The 21,183-nt window shown below is 40.7% G+C and overlaps 1 protein-coding gene across 1 annotated transcript in view; it reads left to right on the forward strand.

Moving 5' to 3' along the window:
- The first annotated feature begins 6,276 nt into the window (after positions 1-6,276).
- Positions 6,277-21,183, forward strand: part of ZNF385D (zinc finger protein 385D) — a 456,126-nt gene continuing 441,219 nt past the window's right edge. The window contains exon 1 of the mRNA XM_069771833.1: positions 6,277-6,481. Coding sequence (XP_069627934.1) covers positions 6,379-6,481 — 103 coding nt within the window. The 5' untranslated portion in view covers positions 6,277-6,378. The remainder of the gene's footprint in view (positions 6,482-21,183) is intronic.

Here is a 21,183-nt window from a genome sequence, read left to right on the forward strand (position 1 = left end):
AACAGTTTTTGACTAAAAGCCAGGGAAAAGCCATATAATGTAGTTGTAGTGGTTTTTAATGGGTGATTAGACCTCCATAACTGTATGAGTTTAGTTACATTAACATGCTACTCAGTAAGGATGTAGCCTAGTCTGTGTTTGATGTGCTTTTAGCCACTGCAGTGAGGGTCCAATCCCAGACGCTATATTCAAGCATAACTCCGGTGGAATACAGAGTGAAACCCTGAATTATAGTCACAGAAACAAAGAACAAACAAACCATTCACAGTTGCTTGTACCATAAAACCTGCATGAGGTTTTCTGCAAGCTCCTGCAACCTACCGTATGCCGGAGGGATGCTACAGATGTTGCGGCTGTTGGCGGGGAGACGCACAGCCAGGAGAGGTAATGTTTCATTCAGTACGTTCCTCTTGCAGCCCCTGGCAATAGGTTTTCTGCAGTTTCCTACAGAGCTGCAAATAGAAACTAAGTCTGTGTCTGACTCACTGAACCTTTAAGAAGGTGACAGGTGAAAAAAAACCAGCCCTTTTTTTTTTTTTTTTTTTTTTTCAGGATGAGTTTCTACTGCAGGGCACTGGCTTTATTCTAGTTAGGATATGAAATGTACATTTCTGCTAACATCTGTAAGGACTAAGTTCTTAGTCCAGATTCTATTGTTAGTTATGTTAAACTGAATTAAATTTATATTACTTCTACTTTTTTAAAGTAAAGCATAGCAAATATGTTTCTGACACACTGACAGGGAAACATATATATATAACAGGGACCAAGTTGAACGCTGAGAAAGACTGATAACCAACATAGGAAATAATGTAGGAGTTGCAGATCGCACAAAATGTGTGTCAGAAAGGAAGAAATGGCAATTTTCTCTCAAACTGCTAAATCTGTTTGCTAAGGAATTCAGAAAATTCTGGGAAAATTTATTTTGTTTTAGAAAGAAGTAGAAAGGAAGATCTCTTTAAACTTTCTTACCACAGCTATTTCTTAAATTCTGTGACTGGGGTAACTATAGGCTGAATTTATCCTTTTATGACTGACCTGCTAATTCTTCTCTCAAAGATCCCTGGGTGTACTTTTGCTCTATATTTATCTAAAATCCCATTCCTCAGGGTATCCAGAGCAGAAGCGCTAGTAAATACCTGAGAGCAGTGTGCCCTCTTGAGATCCTGTCTCTTGCACATCCTAAAGATTATCTGTCTTCTGATCCAGCTCTTGAGTAGCATTTCCATTTCATTAGCTAATATGAGGGACCAAGAGGCACCCCTGCAATAATTCCATAGCTTTAAAAACAGAAATTTCTTTTAAGTGAGTTTTGTTTTTCAGTCACCAAAACTTGACTGACCTGAAAGAGCAGTAAACATTCAGTTTTTCTTTATACTTGCTTTTACAACAATTATTTCATTCAGAAACCTCTGTGTTCATTTGTGAGCTTGGAAATACATACTTATATCTCTCTAAATGCTTGCTCGTGGGTTATTGATGTACATGCAGTTTCCTCAGCCTCCTCTAAGTTACATAGTGAAGTATTGGAATATCTCCCACATCAATACTAGGATAAATGAACCTGAGGTTACAAATCTTGTAGTTCTTCAGTATGTTGGATGAAAAGACAAAAATGTGCAGACAGGTGTGTCCCACAACAATATCTGAGAGGCAGGATTGTGATTCAAGTAGCTCCCTCTGATCAGATTTGAGTAAAAGTTTGCGTAAAATGGACTTTTGGCAGGACATTCAACATTTAAAGCATCATTTAAAATTTGAGCTTCTAGAATAGTAACTGAAGTGCTCTAAGGTCAAAGTTGTACCCTGTGGGCTTTCTAAATTTCCATATTTATCACCTCTGGTGCATCCGCCCACCATTCCCGACTCTTTGGGCAGACCCTCAATTGCTTTTTACAGTCAACTGGATCAAACTCTGTGTGGCATGAAAAGGGCAGGCACAGTTTATGAATTGTGTCTTCTGGCCTACCTGTTAGAAATGCATCGCTTCACTTCCACTAGCTGGAAAACAAGTTTTCTGCTGTTAGGCTAGTAACTGAGGGAACAGAGGTGCATTGAAAGAAACACAGGCAAGGGCATAGAGAACAGAAATGTTGCTTTCCAGCGTGATACTGTTTCACAGTTACCTACTCTTTTCCCTAGTTTCTAGGAGTAGGAGAAACAATATTACGCTTAAAAGAAAGATTCTGGGAAGTCAAGTATACCTTGAATTTTGGGAATACATAACCTGAAAATTGAACTTTGTAGATAAAAAGATTAAGTCACTATTTTTGCTTTATTCAACATAAAATTATAGCGGCTGTCTTTTTTGTCAGACTTTCAGTACTAAGATCTGACTCCATTGCACATTCCTTTTTATGATGAATATCTAGTCCTCTAAACCTACCCCCAGGTCCGTGAAACAATTAAGAGCACAGGAAGCAAAGAATATGACTTGTTTAAGGCTGGCCTTGAAGTTTTCCTCAAACAGCCTCGGCCAGCAATTGCTCTCATGATTTTGAGCTGGTGGGGATCCCCGCTGCCCACCACGCAGGTGCAGCATCTTTGCTGGATATGGTGCCAGGGTGTGCATAGCTGCTCCTAGCACATGAAAGAAAGAAGACTCAGAAAGATTATCCTGAGGATTATAAGGTTGTGGTGGGGGTGGATGCTGCTATTGCCAAGGCAAGAGCCACCACGGCCTAATTCCCGCCCTGTCCCTTGTCTTGTACCAAAGCCACCTCGTTGTTTTTTCTGATTCCTCCAGCACAGGGAAGCATGAGAGGAGCATAGACAGGCTGACCCGAAGCAATGCACGAAGGTTGCTGTGAAAGGGCAAGCTGGGGTCCAGGTAGGTGCTAGTTTAGCTGCTTTGTCACAGCTTTGCACCTGCACAAAGCAGAGGAGGGCAGCTGCAGGCAGGTAAGTTAGCCCAGAAAGAAGATGCTTGTGGTTATTCTGCTTTTGTCTGCTTTGTACAAAATCGCTTGCGCATTTACATAATGCATTATAACCTGGAGGCACCTTCTGGAGGGGCACAGAATCCCCTGTGGAACATGAAGTGGTGCTCTGCAAGGAATCAGGGTCATTTTGGGAACTGCTTTTCCACGCCGTCTAGGTTTCCTCTGTTTGGCCAGGTTAGGAGAAGGTGGGTATCTTCAGTACCAAAAGACACTAAGAGAAAATTCTTGTTGATGGTAAATTAGAAGGATGTCACCAGCAAGTTTTGGACTAGAAGGTGAGAAGGGGCAGAACTGCCTTGGGGCTTCTAGATTAGAGCTGGATTGCTACCATGGACTGAGCTGAAGCCTTACAAATTTGAGGTCATGTCCTCAAATGGACTGACTAGGCAGAAGGTACTGTGTATTCCCCTTTCCAAAGGAAGCAAGTATAATTTCAGCACTGAGAAATGGTACTATTGGAAATTCTTCCATATTATTCTTAGGTAAAACAACAGATGCCTAAGCAAAAAAAAAGTATGGCAATGTTCCTATTTGTGAAGGTCTGAATAAGTCAGTTCAGTATAAGCAAAATTTAGAACACGTATTCAAATCACCAGTCTGTTTAATGTGTCTATGCAAAGAACATGTTAAACAGAGAGATATGACATCCAAATAGTCCTTCGGCAGTGGAAAACCAGCCCCAAGTTAATACATGAAAACAGTTGTACATCTTCAACATTAAATGAGCAGGAAACATAAACAAGAAGAAACAAAAATTAGCCTGCAACTTATGATGGTACAGTAAGGGAATGACAGTATGATATATAGAGGTATCGTATAACAATTCAGTATTATCTTTTTATGATATTTGTACCTTTTCTTTTCAACAGAGGCTGCTATTCTCCATTACACCTTTTGTTGGCATGCGATGAATAAGTGAGATGGTCCTTTAAATCACAGGTACTACACTGTACAATAATATTTAAGAAGACCCTTGTGTCTTTCACTCCTCTGAAAAAAAAAAAAAAGGAAAGTTATTAAATGTTGATCATGGAAAATCAATCTTTCAAGACGGAGTTGCAAATATATTTTTTCAGCTGTGGAAGTTTCTGCAAAAATACCTCTTTGTACAAAGACAAATTTAAGTATGTCAGGTTGGTATAAGTCTTTTTTGCCGTTTTCTTATTTATTAAACCTCTTCTGGAGTATTAATTCTACATACAACTATGGCAGACTTTTCCTTCTCCTCACTAATTCCTTGTTTTATGCGCCATATATTTTTATATAATTTAAAAATGTTGCTCTCTACAAAAGTTTTTTATACCCTGTTCTTAATTTGCATTCCAGCTAATTGCTGTAGGAGTTTCATATTCTTTGCAAAAAGAGGTATATCTCCAGTGTATTTTCTTTTGTTTTTCTTTCTTTCTCCTCCCCTGTGTAAATACTACTATAGAAGTGCATTTAACAAAAGACTATTCACTATAAAAAACATCCTCATGTAGAACAGCAGTGACACGATACACCACACACCCACTTGTGTAGTCTTTATCAATAACAACAGAAATGGGATCAAGTGACAGAAATATATGTGATTTAAATCAGTCATTTTGGGAGTGTATTTATTCAAGATCCTTCAAGCGGAGATGAATAGCAGGTTTCTAAAAGTGATATTATGAGGGTAAGCAAATGAGTCATTATTTGTAGTATAGCGCAATAGAGTTGGGCAAGAACACCACTACAAGAGGGAATAAGCAGTCATATCTAACTGTTTATTCTATTACATTCATCACCACGGGGTGTATCTGTACATGTCGGGTCAAGGTCAGTGATCCTTGTTCACATGAATCATTCTCCGTGCTAATGAAAACCACCCCTGATGCAGCATGTTCAAACACCAACAGCTTCGGCAGACGACAATGTCGGACTGACTCACTTCTGCGAGCCAGAATTCACAGGTGAGGCAGAACGGCTGGCGGGAATTCAGGGTTTAGGATGGATAACGGATTAGCAGAGGCTGTTGGAAAAGATCAGCGCTGAAAAAAAGGTGGATAATTCTTAACGCCAGGACAAAACAGTGCTGTTGCATTGTAGGCTATGGCTCCTTTACATCTTGGCTGGCTGAGTTTCAAAGCCAAACAGAGTCTCTCTAAAACAAAATTTAATTAAAAGAATGCAACTTGGTTCTGAGTTGGTTTCCAAACAATAAGTTTTATGATAACAATGAATCCTAATTATCTTTCTCCACAAGCTGCTTGAAGTCAAGGAAACAGAGATAGAATATAGTGGCACAGGAAGGAGGTTTTATCTCCCCCCCCCCCCCCCAAATTGCAAATTCTGCATACATTTTCTCAGTATTTCAAAGTGTCCAGATAGAAAGAAGGATACGCCTGGTGGTAATGCCGGTGACATATAGATATATATGTGTATGAAAAATGAAAAGTCAACTGTGGAATACCTTTTCAGGGCTGTTGCAGTGATTGCTATAATTTGACACACAGGTGGATTTATTATCAAGATTACAAACAAAAGTTATGCGCATTATTTGTGCCTAGGAAACATACTGCTCTGTCAAATCCTCCGGACTACAACTGCATTTCAAACTATTTTTTTTGCCTGAAAACTGCTGCTATTCCATCTCTCCGTGCCTGTAACTTTTTAATCCCCGAGTCTGATTTTGAGAAGACAACAAATTTCAGAGAATATCACGTTTCTTTCGCTGCAATGATCTTTTTACAGAGACTTTGGCGGCCCCATGCCGAAGCAAGGGGAGGAAGGCGGCGGCGGGGGGGAGTCCCCGGGACTCTGGCGAGGAAGAGGGTGCTCCGCGGAGGTGAGGAGGGAGGGAGGGAGGGAGGCAGCTGTCTCACCACACATGGGCTTGTGGGAAGTGGGAATCTCAGGTTGAGTTACTCATCGTTATGGAGTCAGGAGTGTGCAGAGCCAATGATTTTGATGGCAGGAGGTAACGTACACATGTTTGTCAGCGGAGGTGCCGTAGGAGGACTTGCCGGGCAGGAGGAGGTTTATGCTGAGGACTGTCATTTCCCAGGAGTGGAAGCCTTCTGGTCCCGGGAGCCCACCGCCGCCGCCTCTGACGCTCTCCCTCCCCACGGTACGAAGGGGGGGCTGCCGCCGCTCTGCCCCCCCGCCCCGCAGGCGGCGGCGGCGGCGCACGGACCCGAGCGGGCACGGCGCGGGGGGGGCAAGCGCCGTCCCCCGGCGCTCCGCACGCCGCCCCGGCTGAGCCGGGCGGGGGGCGGTGCTGCCCGGGGCTCCGCGCTGATTGACACCGGGCCGGGCGGGGGCGGGCCCGCCGGGACCGCGCTGCTCCCGCCCGCCGCCGCCGCCGGGCAGCGGGAGCCGCGCTCCATCGGCGCCCCCGCGCTCTCTCCGCCGGGCTCGGCGCGGCGGTGCGGGGCGGTGCGGGGCGGTGCGCGGGGCCGCCCCCGCCCGCGGCATGGCCGGCTCGCTGGGCAGGGGGGCGGCGTGCTGGCGGATGCGGAGCGCGGCGGGCGGCAGGAAGGAGAAGCCGCCGGGCGGCAAGCCCCAGCCGCGGCACGGTAAGGGGGCGGCCGCGGCGGGGCTCGGCGGGGTGGGACGGGGAGCCCCGAGGTCCGTGCGGGGCAGCCCCCGAGGCCAACTTGCCTCTGACTTGTTTTACCTCTGGGCTCCGTAGGGGCGGGGGGAGCCTCTTCTCCTCTCCCCTCCAGCGGGGGCGAAGGGAGGGAGGGAGGGAGAGGAGCTCCCCGAGCCCGAACTCCGCCGCGCCGCGCCTCGCCGCGCCTCGCCTCGCCTCGCCTCGCCTCGCCTCATGCCTTTTATTTACCGCGTACCGAGGCTAGGGCAGAGGAATATAGGGTCCGCGCGCGGTTTGGCATCTGGCTTTGACAGCGGCTTCTCTGATTGTTGCAGGAGGCGTTTGCAACCTGGCAAACGCCAGTGAATCTGGGAAGAGTCCTCGAAATCTTGTTTGGCTTGCGTCTGTCTGGTCTTAATGCCCGGGAAGCACTGTTAAAAACACTTGCCCTGCGCTCCTGTCCCCACCTGACTTAGTTCGGGGAGATCTAGCTGCTCTCTTCCAAGGCTAAGCAGCACGCAAACAGTTTTCCCCAAATCAGATGCCGACTTTGAAAACACAGAAGGGAATGGGGTTGCACGAACTGTTGAAAACAAGCGTTCGGGTTCCTGACCCGGGGTGTGCTGAGCGGTGAGTGCGGTTACCCAGAGCCAAATCTGTCGTGTACGGTTTCCTCACTGTACCTCTTGGCTGTCGCCGTTGTCTGCTTTGGTGAACAAACCCAAGTGCTTGTGGATACGGTCGCAGTGTCTGGAGATCTCACTAGAATTTGTTCTAGCTGTGCATTCCCCGTAGGTTTTAAACCCGCTGTTTGGGCAAGTGGGTTTGCAGAAGCCTCTGACCTCCCCCCTCGACGATAAAGTAACAGTTCAAGTTGTGTTTGAGCTCTGCTTTAATTTGTGCTTGTTTGTTGTTCGATAGGTTAGTCTCCAAGTAACTTTGTGCCTTTTCCACAGAAAATAATTTGGCTGAAGGAGTAGTTTGTACTCTTCACAAGTATACAGAGCGCTCTAGCGCACACAGTAATTTTGATGACGGAGGTGTTGGGATGGTGGGGAGCCTGGCGTCTTAGGCGACGGCGTTCTGAAGAAGGTGCTTGCTGTCAAAGTAATACCACCAAGTGCAGGTCTGAAATGAGAGGAAAGTAGAAGCTGCTTCTCCCGCCGACTGTCACCCGGGTATTTCTGAGCTAGAGTGCTTTTGCAGGCACCCCTCCTTTTCTCTTTTGCTTGTTTGTGCCTCTTTCACAAAGCAAAGAGGAAACAGACTAGAAGTCCGAGGGAAGGTCTTGTCAGTGGATATCAAAAACCCTCTAAAGTAAATGACTGTGCAGAAAAGGAAGTGTTATCCAGTTAGAGACTAAAAGTGGCTGTTTAAAAATAGTTGTAAATATTTATCCTGTTAATTCTGAGTGTAATGCTGGTAGTGTGGAATAACTCACATGAAAAAGAGAGTTGGTGGCATCCCTTCAAGTTATATACCTGTTATTCATGCGTGTTATACAGTAGCTAGGCAGGTAGACCAAAATCCTAGATGCAGTGAAGTCAGTGGGAATTTTGCCACTGACCTGAGAAGCACCAGAATTGAACCCACAGACTGGTGTAAAGTGTTGGGCCAAACTGAAAACCTTTGACTGATACAGCTATGCAATTATGACAAAGTTTATAATACTGCAGTATGCTGCCGTGATTAAAATATTATCAGAGTAGCTCTACTGTAAATTAGTTAATTTAGGGAGATATTTTATAACTTCGTTCTAATTTAGCTTAACAAAGAAGGTGTGGTGTGCTTCAGTCTATCAGAGTTGCTTCTTATAAATGTTTTGTAAAGTATCGTATGATGCTAAATTCTCATTTAAGTAATTGCTGTAACAACATGGAACACTAAATTACACTGCAGCACATACAGTTTGCATCCCAATTAGTTTGCAACTGTACTTTAAGGATAATCACTCTTTCTGCTGTACTGTCTTTGCAAGATGCACTGGACTTATTTACCAGGTCATTTACTATCCTTTAACAGCTCCAAATGTAAAGTAAAAACAAAATTAGACCTGATTTGTATGTCCCTAATACTGATTGTGTGCTACAGAGAGATTTTTTGGGGGAGAAAAAAAGGCATGGTGTTACTTTAGTATTCTTCTTCAATTTTCAAGTTAGAAACCCACTCTGTTTTCCAAGAATGGACTCTTAAGTAAATTTTGTCTTTTGTAGACAGTATTGACCACTTCATGCCGGAATGGAAAATCTACTTAAAATGTTCAAGCTAAAGCATTACAGGGGTTATAAGATAGACCTAAAAGTAAAACTGTGGTATGTGAGCTGTCAGCAATTTTTTGACTGGCAAACAGACTTACAGGTTTGACTTATTCATACATGCATGCATGCAGTTGTCAAAGTGAAGTGAGAACTAGGAGGTATTGAAAGTATGGAATACTTTCAATTTTGGTTAGTAATGTTGTTCTTTCCTATTCTCTTTTTTCTGCAAAACCATTTCAAAGGGCCACCAGCCTGTGTTGGTAAACAGTGGCATAGCTCTGTGGATCTCAGTGGCACTGTTATGATTCATACCAGCTGAAGACCAAGCACAATATTTCCGTGTGTGTTTGGATTAAGATACTTTTCTTCGGGCATCACTTAAGGGTCTAAACTGTCAGGGTGCTTATTGAGTTGTGAACACCTGAGCAAACCTGCCATTTAACTGAGTCAAGTTACAAGTATTTGCCAGCTTTCATATTCTTCTCACCTTTTATATGAGCAATTATGGAGACTTTTCTATACTTTTCAAATATTTTAGAACACAAATATGAAATTTTCCCTATGATGTCATGTGCAAAAGTTCTTGTTTTACACTTTTTGCAGTTTCATACCACGTAAAGCAATGTAAAGTAGAACTAGCATTTCCACCCATTGTGGTCTAGACAGTAAACGAAGTCTTTGTCAAGACTCCAGCAAAAAGCTTGAGATCTGTTAAGATGATGAATATTAATGGTCTTGTAAAAAGCCTATTTTAAAATGATTTGATGTTGGGTTAGCATTGGCACCTTACCTGTAAAATCTTCCAAGAGCTTGAAAACCTAGATGGATGGCTACAGCCGGAATTCTATTACAGATACTCTCTAAGCAGAAGATGTTAAGGAGTAGCATAATGGAAACCACAGTGTAAATCAAATAGTATTTTACTGTATTGCTTAAGAAACCTTTGAAATACTTGTATGAAAAAATCTCCTCCCTTGAGGAGTAGATATGGAAAGTTTGTGACTAGATGTTGTGAAACAGAAAGATGTTTTAAGTTACTAGACACCACCAAAAATAACTTATGGAGAGAAGCAATATTTTATATCCCTTTTTAAAGCTATGTGAAAGTTTTGTAGTGAAAAAGTTGTTCTGCATCCTTAGTATAAAAACAATTACCAGGGGAAAATAGCACAAGTGAATAGTGCTGGATGTATATGTAAGAGTGTGTGTGTACACATAGGTGATATTTTAGACAGAAAATTATTACTTCTTAATTTATTTTATTTATTTATTTTTTTTAACTGCTCACAAAATGTGCCAAATGTAGGCTCGGGAGTGGAAGTCCTCTGTGCTTCAGCCAGCACAATGAAATCAGTTGGTATTGTGCCAGTATGTTGGATCATGCCCAGGTAGGCTGGATAAATAAATGTGAGCTGTACCAACACAGACCTCATTTTCACCTGGACCTGCTGACTAATTTTAGACTTCACCTGTCTAGAGCTGTCACAGAACAAGACAAAAACTGTTGTCTCCATTACTGTTTGGTGTTTATTCCATCTGAGTGTAACAGAAAGGTTGTAGTGTGGTAAGAATAGGAGTCAGCACATTATTGCTCCACAGAAATGGACTCCTCTAACTGTGGTAAACTGATGGAATAATGGGGACAGAGGGGGAAAAAAACCCTACAAACCTGTCCATTATTTTCCTCTTGTATAAGTTTAGATGCATGCACATAGATATGCTAACGACTTATGGTTGCTACTGGACTGGACTAATTCCACAGTTGATGGTAGGGAAATGAAGTTGTGCTTGAGCTTTCCAGTTTCAGATGTTCTCATCTTTGCACATTTCTTCTTGAAATATTCAAGAATGTGCTTCAGTATTTTCTGTCAGCTTGTTCATTTTTTCCCTGTCTCCTGGGAAATAATGTTCTTGGTCATATTGAGGTAGTCATAACCAAATCTTCTGTTTTGCTGGAGGCATAGTTCTCTACACCTCACTTTTTACATGTGGCTTACTGTAGTATTTGTAAAGGTAAATGTCTGAAAGTCATGTAGGCGTTTTTATATATATATTTTTATATATATAAATCTGCTTAATATAACAGAATAGAAGTTCTCTTCTTGAAGCAAGTAAACCTGTTTTCTTTGATCTGCTGGAATAATCTGCAGGTAGACTTTAAAATCTCAAAATATTTTTCTAGCCTACACATTCAGAAAGTGTGAACATCGATGTTATTTCTACTTAGGTCTACTAACACTTTGATGCCTCAGCAACTTTTTTGGTCTCACTAGTCAGTGAATGTGTGTTTGCTATGTGTAATGCAGACCTTGGTGTGAAGGCATGGCTTTCAAATCAAATGGATGGGTAAAGGGTTTGACCTGGAGAGCAAGAAGGGTTGGTTTGCCAAACAGATTTTAACTTGCTTAGCCTTTTCCTTGATGTAAGCCCCAGCTAATACCTTTTTACTTAGCTTACTCAGACTATATACATAATCGGTACAACTTCTTAAGAACTTGTGTGATTTAGGAGTTAAGTTCCATTCTGTGTATGTTTTGTGTTGTGTTTTTTTTTTTGTGTGTGTTTGTTTTTTTGTTTGTTTGTTTTGTTTTTCAAATTAGTTCACAATGATGTTACTTTAAAAAAGGTAACAAACCTTCATGGCCAGAAATGTGCACGATAAAACCAGTAGATACCTGTCACGTGGCTGTACCTATGCCTTTCCCCCCCTAGTTCACGGAAGGGGTTATTTACGATACTGAAAAAACCTAGCATTACAACCTGCCACATTAGAAGTAAGTAATCAGAGCTACAAATCCATGGATTATTCTAAATTAGAATTTACAATAGAATGACAAACCCACCATCTACATCTTAGAACCAGACTCCAAATACAGTTTTATGATATTCATTTAAATCTAATTTTGGCACAGAAATGTAGTTAAGAAACCAAAGACTTCCCCTCCATTCCATAACCAGATTTATTTTTCTGACCTTTTTTTTTTTTTTACAGAAGATTTGGAGACTTTTAATCAGATAGAGGTCACAAATCACTTTGCTGGGAAATGGAAGGTGTCCTTTAAAAGGGAAAAAAAAATCACTTTCCTAATCATTTGGCTCTTGCTGTTTAAAATTGTGAAGCTAGGTGAAATGATTACTCTGACAGAACTATAGAAACTATCTCATTTTAGTACATTCTGAAGTACTTAGTATTTTGAGTAACCCTGGCTCAGGGGCATTTTATACTCACATCTGGAAGTTTCCAGTCTTAGTATTCAGTTTAGTGTCTCTGCCTTTGTCTTTCCATTTAGCCTTGCCATGTTATAACAATGAATCATCTTGTCCATTAACTAAGGTTGGAATGTCTGTTTATGCACTGAATTTATTTCATCACGTCGCCATAATAATTGATTGGAACCGTGGCAACTCTGACTGCTTTCCCATATGTATTTGGGCGGGACTTTACCCAGTGCTGTTCTGAGCAGCAGAAGGAGAAGCCATCCCCAAACCTGGAATGTCTTTATCCTCTTAAGATTCAACCTCTCTTCCCCATGAAACTGCAGGGTAGCATTTTGCTATTCTATCTCCATGTATATGAAATAGGGTAGAGGTTGTAGTGTTTCCAATCATACAACATCATAGTGGAGTTGCAATACACATATATGTGTAACAGTTAAACAAGGAATGTTGTTATTGTGGGTTCACTTTGATATGTTCTGTTTTGTTGATGGATTTTAAATTAGTGCTGATTAAAATATTGAACCATTAAATAAAAAGTGAAACAAAACTATAGTGGCATTCTTTGATTAATTTAATAATGTTAATAGAGCAGACAAGTGACATGGTGCAAATGAACGGGCCACGTGGCAGGGAGGCTCTGCCAGCAAATGCGAATTAACATCTCTTGCTATGTGAGTGGGCTTGCAGATAGCACTCTGGTTGCTATTTAAGCAGAGTGTTTTGCAAATAAATGTCCTTTTGTTAAAAAGGTATTACACTGGCTGTACCTCGACTCATTTAATAGCATTTAGCCTTAACTTACTTTGTGGTAGTATCATTGAAATAATTTTCTTTATTTCCACAAAAAAACCAACTTTGTTGCATTTGGAAGGTAAATACTGAAGGATCTGCTGAACACATAGAACTGAAATGTTGTATAAAACACGTGTAGTTTTTTTTTAAGATGGCTTTGTGATCTTGTCTTGTGCACTGTGAAGTCTAAGAATATTTTTGTGTGCTCTCTATGACCAATTTTCATTAAGAGCTGTTGATGCCACATTCCTGTGGAAATACTGAGAAGTAGAAATGAGGAGTAGGAATGAGTGGGTAGAACCTTCTCCTGAAGGCAGATTAAAGTAGAACTGTTCATTTGTGATAACAAACCCAAGAGCCTGTGGAAAGAAGTGAGAAAAAAAGACTTGTTATTGTCAATGACTGCATTGAGCTTTGCTGTATGAACCATTCCAGTATTTTGTTCAATACTTACCACTCTGAATCTCTGAAACTACAGAGCTGTCTAAACTGCTGGCATTTGTAGTGAGGGGGAGGAATGGGAAGTTGAGAAGAGATACTCTTTCTCCAGAAGTTGGATTGAGTAAATATGTGTAGTATAACCAGGTGTTCTCACCAGTTTGATCCTTCTGGCTGATAGTCACTGTGGTTTCATGTGGGAGGTCATGGTTGCTGCTAGACAAGAAGCGGGTGTGAGTAAAATTTTTCAGGAGGTAAGTGAGAGGAGGCTCTGTAATGAGAAGCTGTATGCAGAAAGATTAAGGGACCCTTGCAATGCATTCATATGAGCCAGGATCGCAAAACAGGTGAGATGCTGTATTCTGTGCTGGGCAGAATGTCTCTGGGCTTCTGCATCATTTTTAAATTTAAGACATCCTGATAATCAAGTCTTGACATCATTAATATATGGCTTATAATGTTCAAGCTTGAATTAGAGGGATTGGGAACGCAATCTTCAATTTTTATTTAAGCTAGAGGTGTGAATTTTTGGCTGTCTAGCTATTTGGAATTCCAAGAGATATTCAGGTCTGCAAATCCCTTTCAAAACTGGAGGAAAGCAGTCTTTAGAACACAAAAAATGTTTTTAGGGAAACATGGTCTTTTCCAGCCTGGATGACGTTGGACTTCTGTAGATTCTCTACGGCAGGCTGTTCCCAGTCCAGGTATTGATTTCAGTTAACATTGAAGTAGCCTGAGGGATGGTCAGTTGTTTGTGTTAATGGTACAGCTGGGTGCAGCCTAAATTGCTTCAAGCCTTTGGCCTACCAAGGCAAGTTCTAATGAAGCAAAAAAGAACTTATCACTGGTTTTATTCATTGTGCAACAGGACATCGTGTTATTTTTCACTGAGAAGTGGTAACGGTCTGATCAGAATAGGAGCGTATTTTGGATTTTTTTGTGTGTGTAGTGTTTGTTTTCTTAACGTCCAGGCTGAGAAGCTAGTCCCAGCTCGATTACTTTAATTTTTGAGAGAGGGCTATATTACAAATATAAAGGTGGGAAAAGGATCGCCTTGCAGAAACTGCAGTGACTGGAGTGAGATTCTGATCTGGTAATGAGTTGGTCTTGTGGGACGTAGCCACTTGCTGTATGCACCATATCAGTCGGTGAGCTTGTTTTCTAGGCTTTGTGAATTCTTCTGTTTTACCACTTGTTCCAGGGATTGAAGCAGACAAATGATCTCACAGAAGTGATGACTAAGTGACATCTGAGAGTTTTTCAGAGTTCTTAATAGCTTTGAGCAGTTGCTCCATTGCAGGGAGGGTAAATCTGAAGATGCATCCTGGATCATGGCTAGCTTTTTTGCCGTATCTTATTCCTGTAGCACCGTGATGCCAATTTGATGGTACAAGGATATTTTTAGGAATGGCTTTTGTATTCTGCAAACTGAAACTCTATTTTACTACTTTCTTAGTGTAAAAAGAGGAAAGTCGCAAAATTCTTTATTGCAACAATAAAGACAATGGTATATGATTTTTTTTTTAAATCAAGTTAAAATATTTAGATCCATTAAGTTCTGATCATATTCAACATATCTAGTGGAAACCTAGGAATGCATAGGATAATTCAGGTTGGAAGTTCTCTAGTCCAGTCTCCTGCTCTGTGTCAGCTGTGAGAGCAGATCAGGTTGCTCAGGGCTTTCTTCAGTCCAGTGTTGAAAACGTCCAAGGAAGGAGAATGCACAAAATCTGGCAACTGGTTACTTTTTCACAAGTCGAAATTAAAAATTGAGCCTGAAAACTTTGGAAAAGTGGGAGTCCTAGATAATGGCCCCATCTTCCTAGAAATCAGACCAAGAGTAAGTGGTGCTAAAATGATACCAATGATGATCTGAAGCATCACTTGCAAAACATAGTGCAAACTGCCTCATTTTAGAATGTTCTAGAACAGATACCGTGGAAAGCTAATCATTTGCTTATATGCACGGCTCTCTGAATAAAAAGAATGATAATTATTCCTAGGCTGGCAATCCCTTATCAGAGTGCACCTAGAAACATAGTAACTTTTTGAGAAATACAGAAGAATGTGCCAGGTATCTGGCCCTGCAACTATCCATTGCATAAATCAAAAGTACAGGTAAGATTTTGTGACAAGAAGGGTCTTGGCAACTTGAGTAATTGAAATGTTCTGGTGTAATTATAGCACAGAGGTGTCTGGTCATTATGGAAAGAGTCTAAAAGATAATGGTTTGCTGTTTGTTTTATTTATTTGGTTTTTTTATACGGCTGAGGGCTTCAGTCTTCAGACCACTCTGTTTTGCTTTGCCTGTTCCTTAAATAATGCCGAGCTTGTATCCTGTATGCATTGGACTTGACTTACAAGTCCAGACTCAATATGCATTTCTACCTTTTACTCTCTTCTAGAGTAAGACCACCAGTCTCTGGTGCACCTCTCTTCAACAGTGTTGAAGGAAGAGAGCTAGTGTTGGATCTAGTTAAGTGTTGTCTGCCTGGATTCCTGCACCATGCTCTGTAGCAGAGGCCATTTCACCAGGTTCTGTTAGTAGAAAGCTTGTGTGCCTCTTGGCCCTGGACTTGCTGGGCAGTTGCCCACAAATCTGTAGAATTAAATACAAGCTCAGTCTATTCCTATGTGAGTCATCCATTGCTGTAGTCCAAATCAAATTTAAAAAAAACCAACCAAACAAAACAAAACAAAATTAAAATTGTCAATGAACCAAAGATTCTTCATTTCAGTGAATTCTAACTGCACTTCTTGAACTCTGCAGCCCAGAGCAAGGAAGCCATAACCAAATTGCAGCCGTGTAGCTACAGGCCTGATGTTCACTGAACACATTTGTGAACATCAGGAGCCTTTCACAGACTTTCTGGCGTCTGTCTCTGGCTTCTTTGGCAAGGAGTCTGGAACCTTGATGGTCCTGTTCGATCTGGGCTCCCAGCACTCTTTGGGTCCCAGCTTTGGGGTAGTAGCATGGCTGCCTGCTCTGAGGCTCCACATGCCACCTTGTCAGCAGGGTGGGTGGCTTTCTCTGGCTGTCCCCTGTGTCTGGCTTGAGGAATCTGCTGAAGAAGCTGCAGCTCCATTTCATCTTTATGTCCTGGTATCTTCCTGCGTACAAGCCTGTTGGTGAATTTCACTGTTTTCCAATGATGTTCCTGTGTAAGAAATTGTCATGTAACACAGCCTGCGTGCCATAGTAGATCCTTGCTGGTAATGTATTTTCCTGGCATAGAAAAGTACTGTTTTTCTTTCCAAGTAAGCACTTTAGAATTTTTGGTATTAACAGCCATTGTCTCGCATATCCTAATAAATTCAGGTATTTGGTATAATCGATTTGTTAATGCTTCTGCAACCATGTAATAGGATACATTGGGCCGTGGGCACTCTCAAGGCACTCGTTAAAAGATTGTTTAGAAAATCACTTTCTTTGCTTAGTAATCTTTTACTAAGATCTTTCATTGAGTTCTGTGGCCATTAAAGTCTCAGCTTTGAAGTTTTTCTCTTGCTTGTGTTGTCCCCAACTGTTGTGTGGGTTTTTGTTTTTTTTTTAATCTGATAACTGATTTTATCGTTGTCCCACTGCTCTTTGCAGGTTTTGCTTTTAACAAGTAGATGGGTAGGCATTTCTGTCAGTACAGGTCTGATTGAGAAACCTTTGTTCAATGGTTTTCCTTCGGCCTTATGCTCCTAGTAATACTGCGGGTGTCAAAATTAGGGGCAACAGATGATTTAGAAACTAATTCAGTTAATTTAAGTCATTAAAGTCACTAATGTAGGGAAAAATTAAGGACTGTCTCTGCTACCAAAGTTGTGAAAATTTGGCAGTGGCTGACTTTGTGATGCAAAGAGGCAAGACAGATTTCTCCTGTTTGTAATCTTTAACATGTTTCTTGAGAATTAGCACCTGAACTTCAACAGTTGTATTTTTAAATGTGTCTATGTGTGAGAATGTGTACATGGAACCAATCCGTGTATCAGAAGGAATTATAATGAAGTAATAGCTTTTTCAGGAATCTGTGTTCTCTGGTCATAACTTACTAAGTCTTGAATCTGGTGTAGAGAAATATGCTGTATGAAGGGTGACAATGAAGTACTTCCATTGTCAGAGCAGCACTGTGTAGTGTGTGTCTGTGTTACCACGTTTTGTTTGTATGTTTTTGCTACAGCAGAAGATAGCAATCGCAGCAGGCACTACTGAGGAGCGTGGCTAGAACGCTACTGCCACCTGAGTTAGCGCTGTCTGTTCATGTTGTGTGCTTGTTTCCATATGTATAGTTTAGCACTTAGTCTCTACAGCCATTGGAGTAACGTATCTGAAAACAGTTGTGATAATGAAGATAATGAAAGTCGATAGCAAACAGTCATTTAAGAAGTTAATTTACTTGCTTTTAATATATGTGCTCTGTGTTTTTTCTTCCTTTTTTTTTTTTTAATTCTTCTACTACTTTAGACAGATTTCATGAGATACAGCTGCTCATTCCAAATTTGAACTCATCACTTTTGGCTTTGTACATCTTAATAACCTCCACAGCAACCACTGTGATGCCATAAACAGAGGGTTTGACTTCAGGTGAAGAATGTAGGCAGTAAAAGCTGAAAAACCCATAAAGGAAAACGTGGGAGGATGGGGAGGACAGGGAAAGTGATTATTCTGGCTTTCTGTATAGCAATTATTTTTTTTTCCCCAAACTTTTTTTTTATCTTTACTGATAGCTGAAGGAAAATAAATTCTTTTAAAATGTCAGAGTGGAACTTCCATTTTAGACAGTATAACTGAAAGAATGTATAAGCAGTGGGGTTTTATTCTGCATAGGATTTCTTTTTCCCTCGTTCCATTGGTTTTTAAAAAAAATCACTTTAGTAAATCCACCGTGGGAGGATAGTTTTGCTGCTGTACTTTTCCCAGGATGCAGCAAGACAAATTGCATTTGCAGTTCACAGAGAATGGAACTAAACTTGCTCTGTCCTGATGATCCACTACTCCTACACCCAGCACATTTCTGGGAGAGACTCTTGCATGCTATAGGAGGCAGTGCCCTGAATGTGCTTGCACCTGCTCTTGTGCATGAAGAACAGGCATGGATTTGGGCCCCCATAGCTCTCAAATTAGAATTAGGTACTGTGTGGAGTGCCTCTGTGTGTGTCTGCCTCCTCTTTGAGGTGTCGCTCTTGGAAGGGGAGACTTCAAATGTGTCACTTTGCTTATAGAGGTTGAGACTACTTGTTGTTCTGTAATATATTTATACATGCTCAGAAAGATCATGGTTTTAGAGAGCATCAGGCAATTGAAGGATACCCATTTTCAACTTGCATTGTCTCATGTTCAAAACATAGTTGGGTGCTAAACTGTAAAATCAGTAAAAAGTAATTGGCAGATGCAAATCACATAGTGGCAACTGAAGGAGCAGACTGTCATTTATGTGTTTAGTTGGGTGGCAGTGGGAAAGGCAACTTACCCCCCCCCCCATCCTTTTTCTTCTGGAGCAGTAAAATCTTGCTCTTTAATCCATCAACCATCCATCCAATAGAGATTATGTACATAAACTTTTATTTCTAGGCTTTGATACTGCTTTTACATGTGTTCAGTTCTTTCTTTTGGGCTGTGGCTTCTCTAAAGCAGCTTCAGGTAGATAAATGCTAAAATGACCTTAGTGCTCATGTAGCACCTTAAGTACGTGCTTAACAGATCACACAGCAATAAGTACTTCCTTTTCTTACAGAATAGAAATTGAATGCATATAAAGCCTATGGAGAAAAAATTCTCCAATAAGAATAGACAAAGCCCAAGGATAAGCAAGGATCTCCATTTAATACAACGCTGATCCTGTGCTCCACAAAGCTTGTTAACGTGAGGAGACTCCCACAATATATCTAAAAAAAGTTAGCACTTTCCGTTTGACAATTCCAGCAGTTTTCATTTACATTTTAAAGCCAGAGAGAGACTGTGAGCACTCATACCTGTAATTCTAATAGTCCCTCTGTCTGGATGACTTTTTCTTTAGAACTGACACAGTATGGGCAGTTTTCATCAATTTCATTTGTTCCATCTTCTCAGATGAGCCTTTAATCTCCTGCTTGCTGATCCCTGGTTTATAATCAGATTTGACAGAGATAGGAAGGTGGTAAATATCTTGAAGTGAAGGTCTATAACAAGATAGAACAGTTGTTTCCTCACTTTTCTGGTGAAGTAAAATTTTATTTGTGAAGTGTGAATAACTTTGAAGCTTAAAGCTGCCTGGTTTCAGGCCATTTTCACGTGCACCTATTTACAAGGAACCCCCTCCTCTGGAAAAGGCAAGAAAAAGGCTTATTTGTTGACTTGCTTCTGAATGTTTTAGAAAGCAATTTCATGTCAACTTGATTAATTATTCTGTTTTCCCAGAGGTTGATAACATGCTGATTTCAAGTAAGACCTGAAATAATAGATATTTGACATGTGCATAATCATTTTAATTCCTGAATAAAGCCATTCCTGAATGGCTTTAATGCTGTCAATAAAAACCTTACAGTTAAGTGAATGAAAATATGTTTAATAGCTATTTTGTATACATGTTAGGTGTACAACTTCTGCATTGATTTTTGCTTCCCATCAAAATGGGGATTGCTTTTTAAGCCATCCTCTGCATAATCTTAAAGCTCAAGTTTTGCCATAAATTAATATAGTAAGAATATTCAAAGTCTAGAAGGTTAGGGACTTACACAAAGTTAAGCATATACCCAGGTTATGTTAAGTGTAACCTGTGCCTATGGAATAAAACAGTTTTGTCCAAACTGTAAGAAGTTATCAGTCCTTTTCCATTTTAATAAAGTTTTTTTTTCTTGAATATTTTTACCTGTTTGTGTCTCCCCTTTACTTTTTATATTCTTATTTATAATTCTGGCATTACCCCATTGTAGCCTGTCTGCCATGAATCTTTCTATTACCAGTCTTGGGAGGAAAAAGACTCTAAATACACTACCATATTTTCTTTCTCTCACTCTTCTTTTCATGATACACTAATTTCCATGTCTTTGCTGTTCCCAAAATTCCTCTCCGCTTTATTTAGTCCCTATAACCTCAGTTAAATCCGAGCTTCACCATCAAAGGCAAGAATTTAAATGTGGTTTCCCCTCCTGCTTAACCTCTTGCCTTTCATTTTTATGATTTGGTGTTCCTGCCACCTGCCTATTCAAATTTCCATCTGGCACACTACAGACTCTTCTATTAGATAAATATAAATTATCTGCTGCTAAGATACAGCACTTAATTTGATTTTTCTTAACAAAATTTTGAGGCTTTTTATGTGTGTGAAAATTTTCAGGTTTTTTCTTCACAGTTTTAACGAGAGTCAAAATTGTCAGCCCAGTGAGCCCTGAGTTCCATAGCTCCACATGCTTACCTATGTTATAGCACTGTAATTTACATTTATGTTTTCTCTGCTTCTTGTTTGTTTTATGCCAATAACTCCAGGAAGATCAAACCTAGTAAACTTTGTAGGTATAACTTTACAGATAGAACAGAATTCTTCTGAGTAAAACACGCTCCTAACTATGCTTATCAAAACCAAACTCAAACCACGAGATGTACAGACAAGTGCTAGTGATGATTGTCCTCTATGGAAGCTGCTGTTTTCACTGATGTGGCTGTGGGCAAATGTCTATTGGTTGTTTTGAGTACATGTGACTTACAGGACTCTGTGGAAATTGCTGATAGAAAGGGAGGATCTGATTTGGGAGGTGCCTGTAGACTGTGCAGGGGGAGTGAAGGATTGCATTAGTGTTTGTTACTGGCAAATAGTAAAAATCCTTTTTTGTTGGGTCAGTGTTTCTGACTGTTTCATCCACCTGCCATTTGGGTTCTCAGTGGATATGCTATTACAGGACTTAGAGAAAGATACTGAAAAGTTGTATGTAGTAAATGAGCATTACAATTTCCTTATTAATGCTACTTTTTGTTTTGGCAAGCTTTTCAACTTCAGAGAGTGTATTTCATCTC

Source organism: Haliaeetus albicilla, chromosome 2, assembly GCF_947461875.1.
Source record: "Haliaeetus albicilla chromosome 2, bHalAlb1.1, whole genome shotgun sequence".
Lineage (NCBI taxonomy): Eukaryota > Metazoa > Chordata > Aves > Accipitriformes > Accipitridae > Haliaeetus > Haliaeetus albicilla.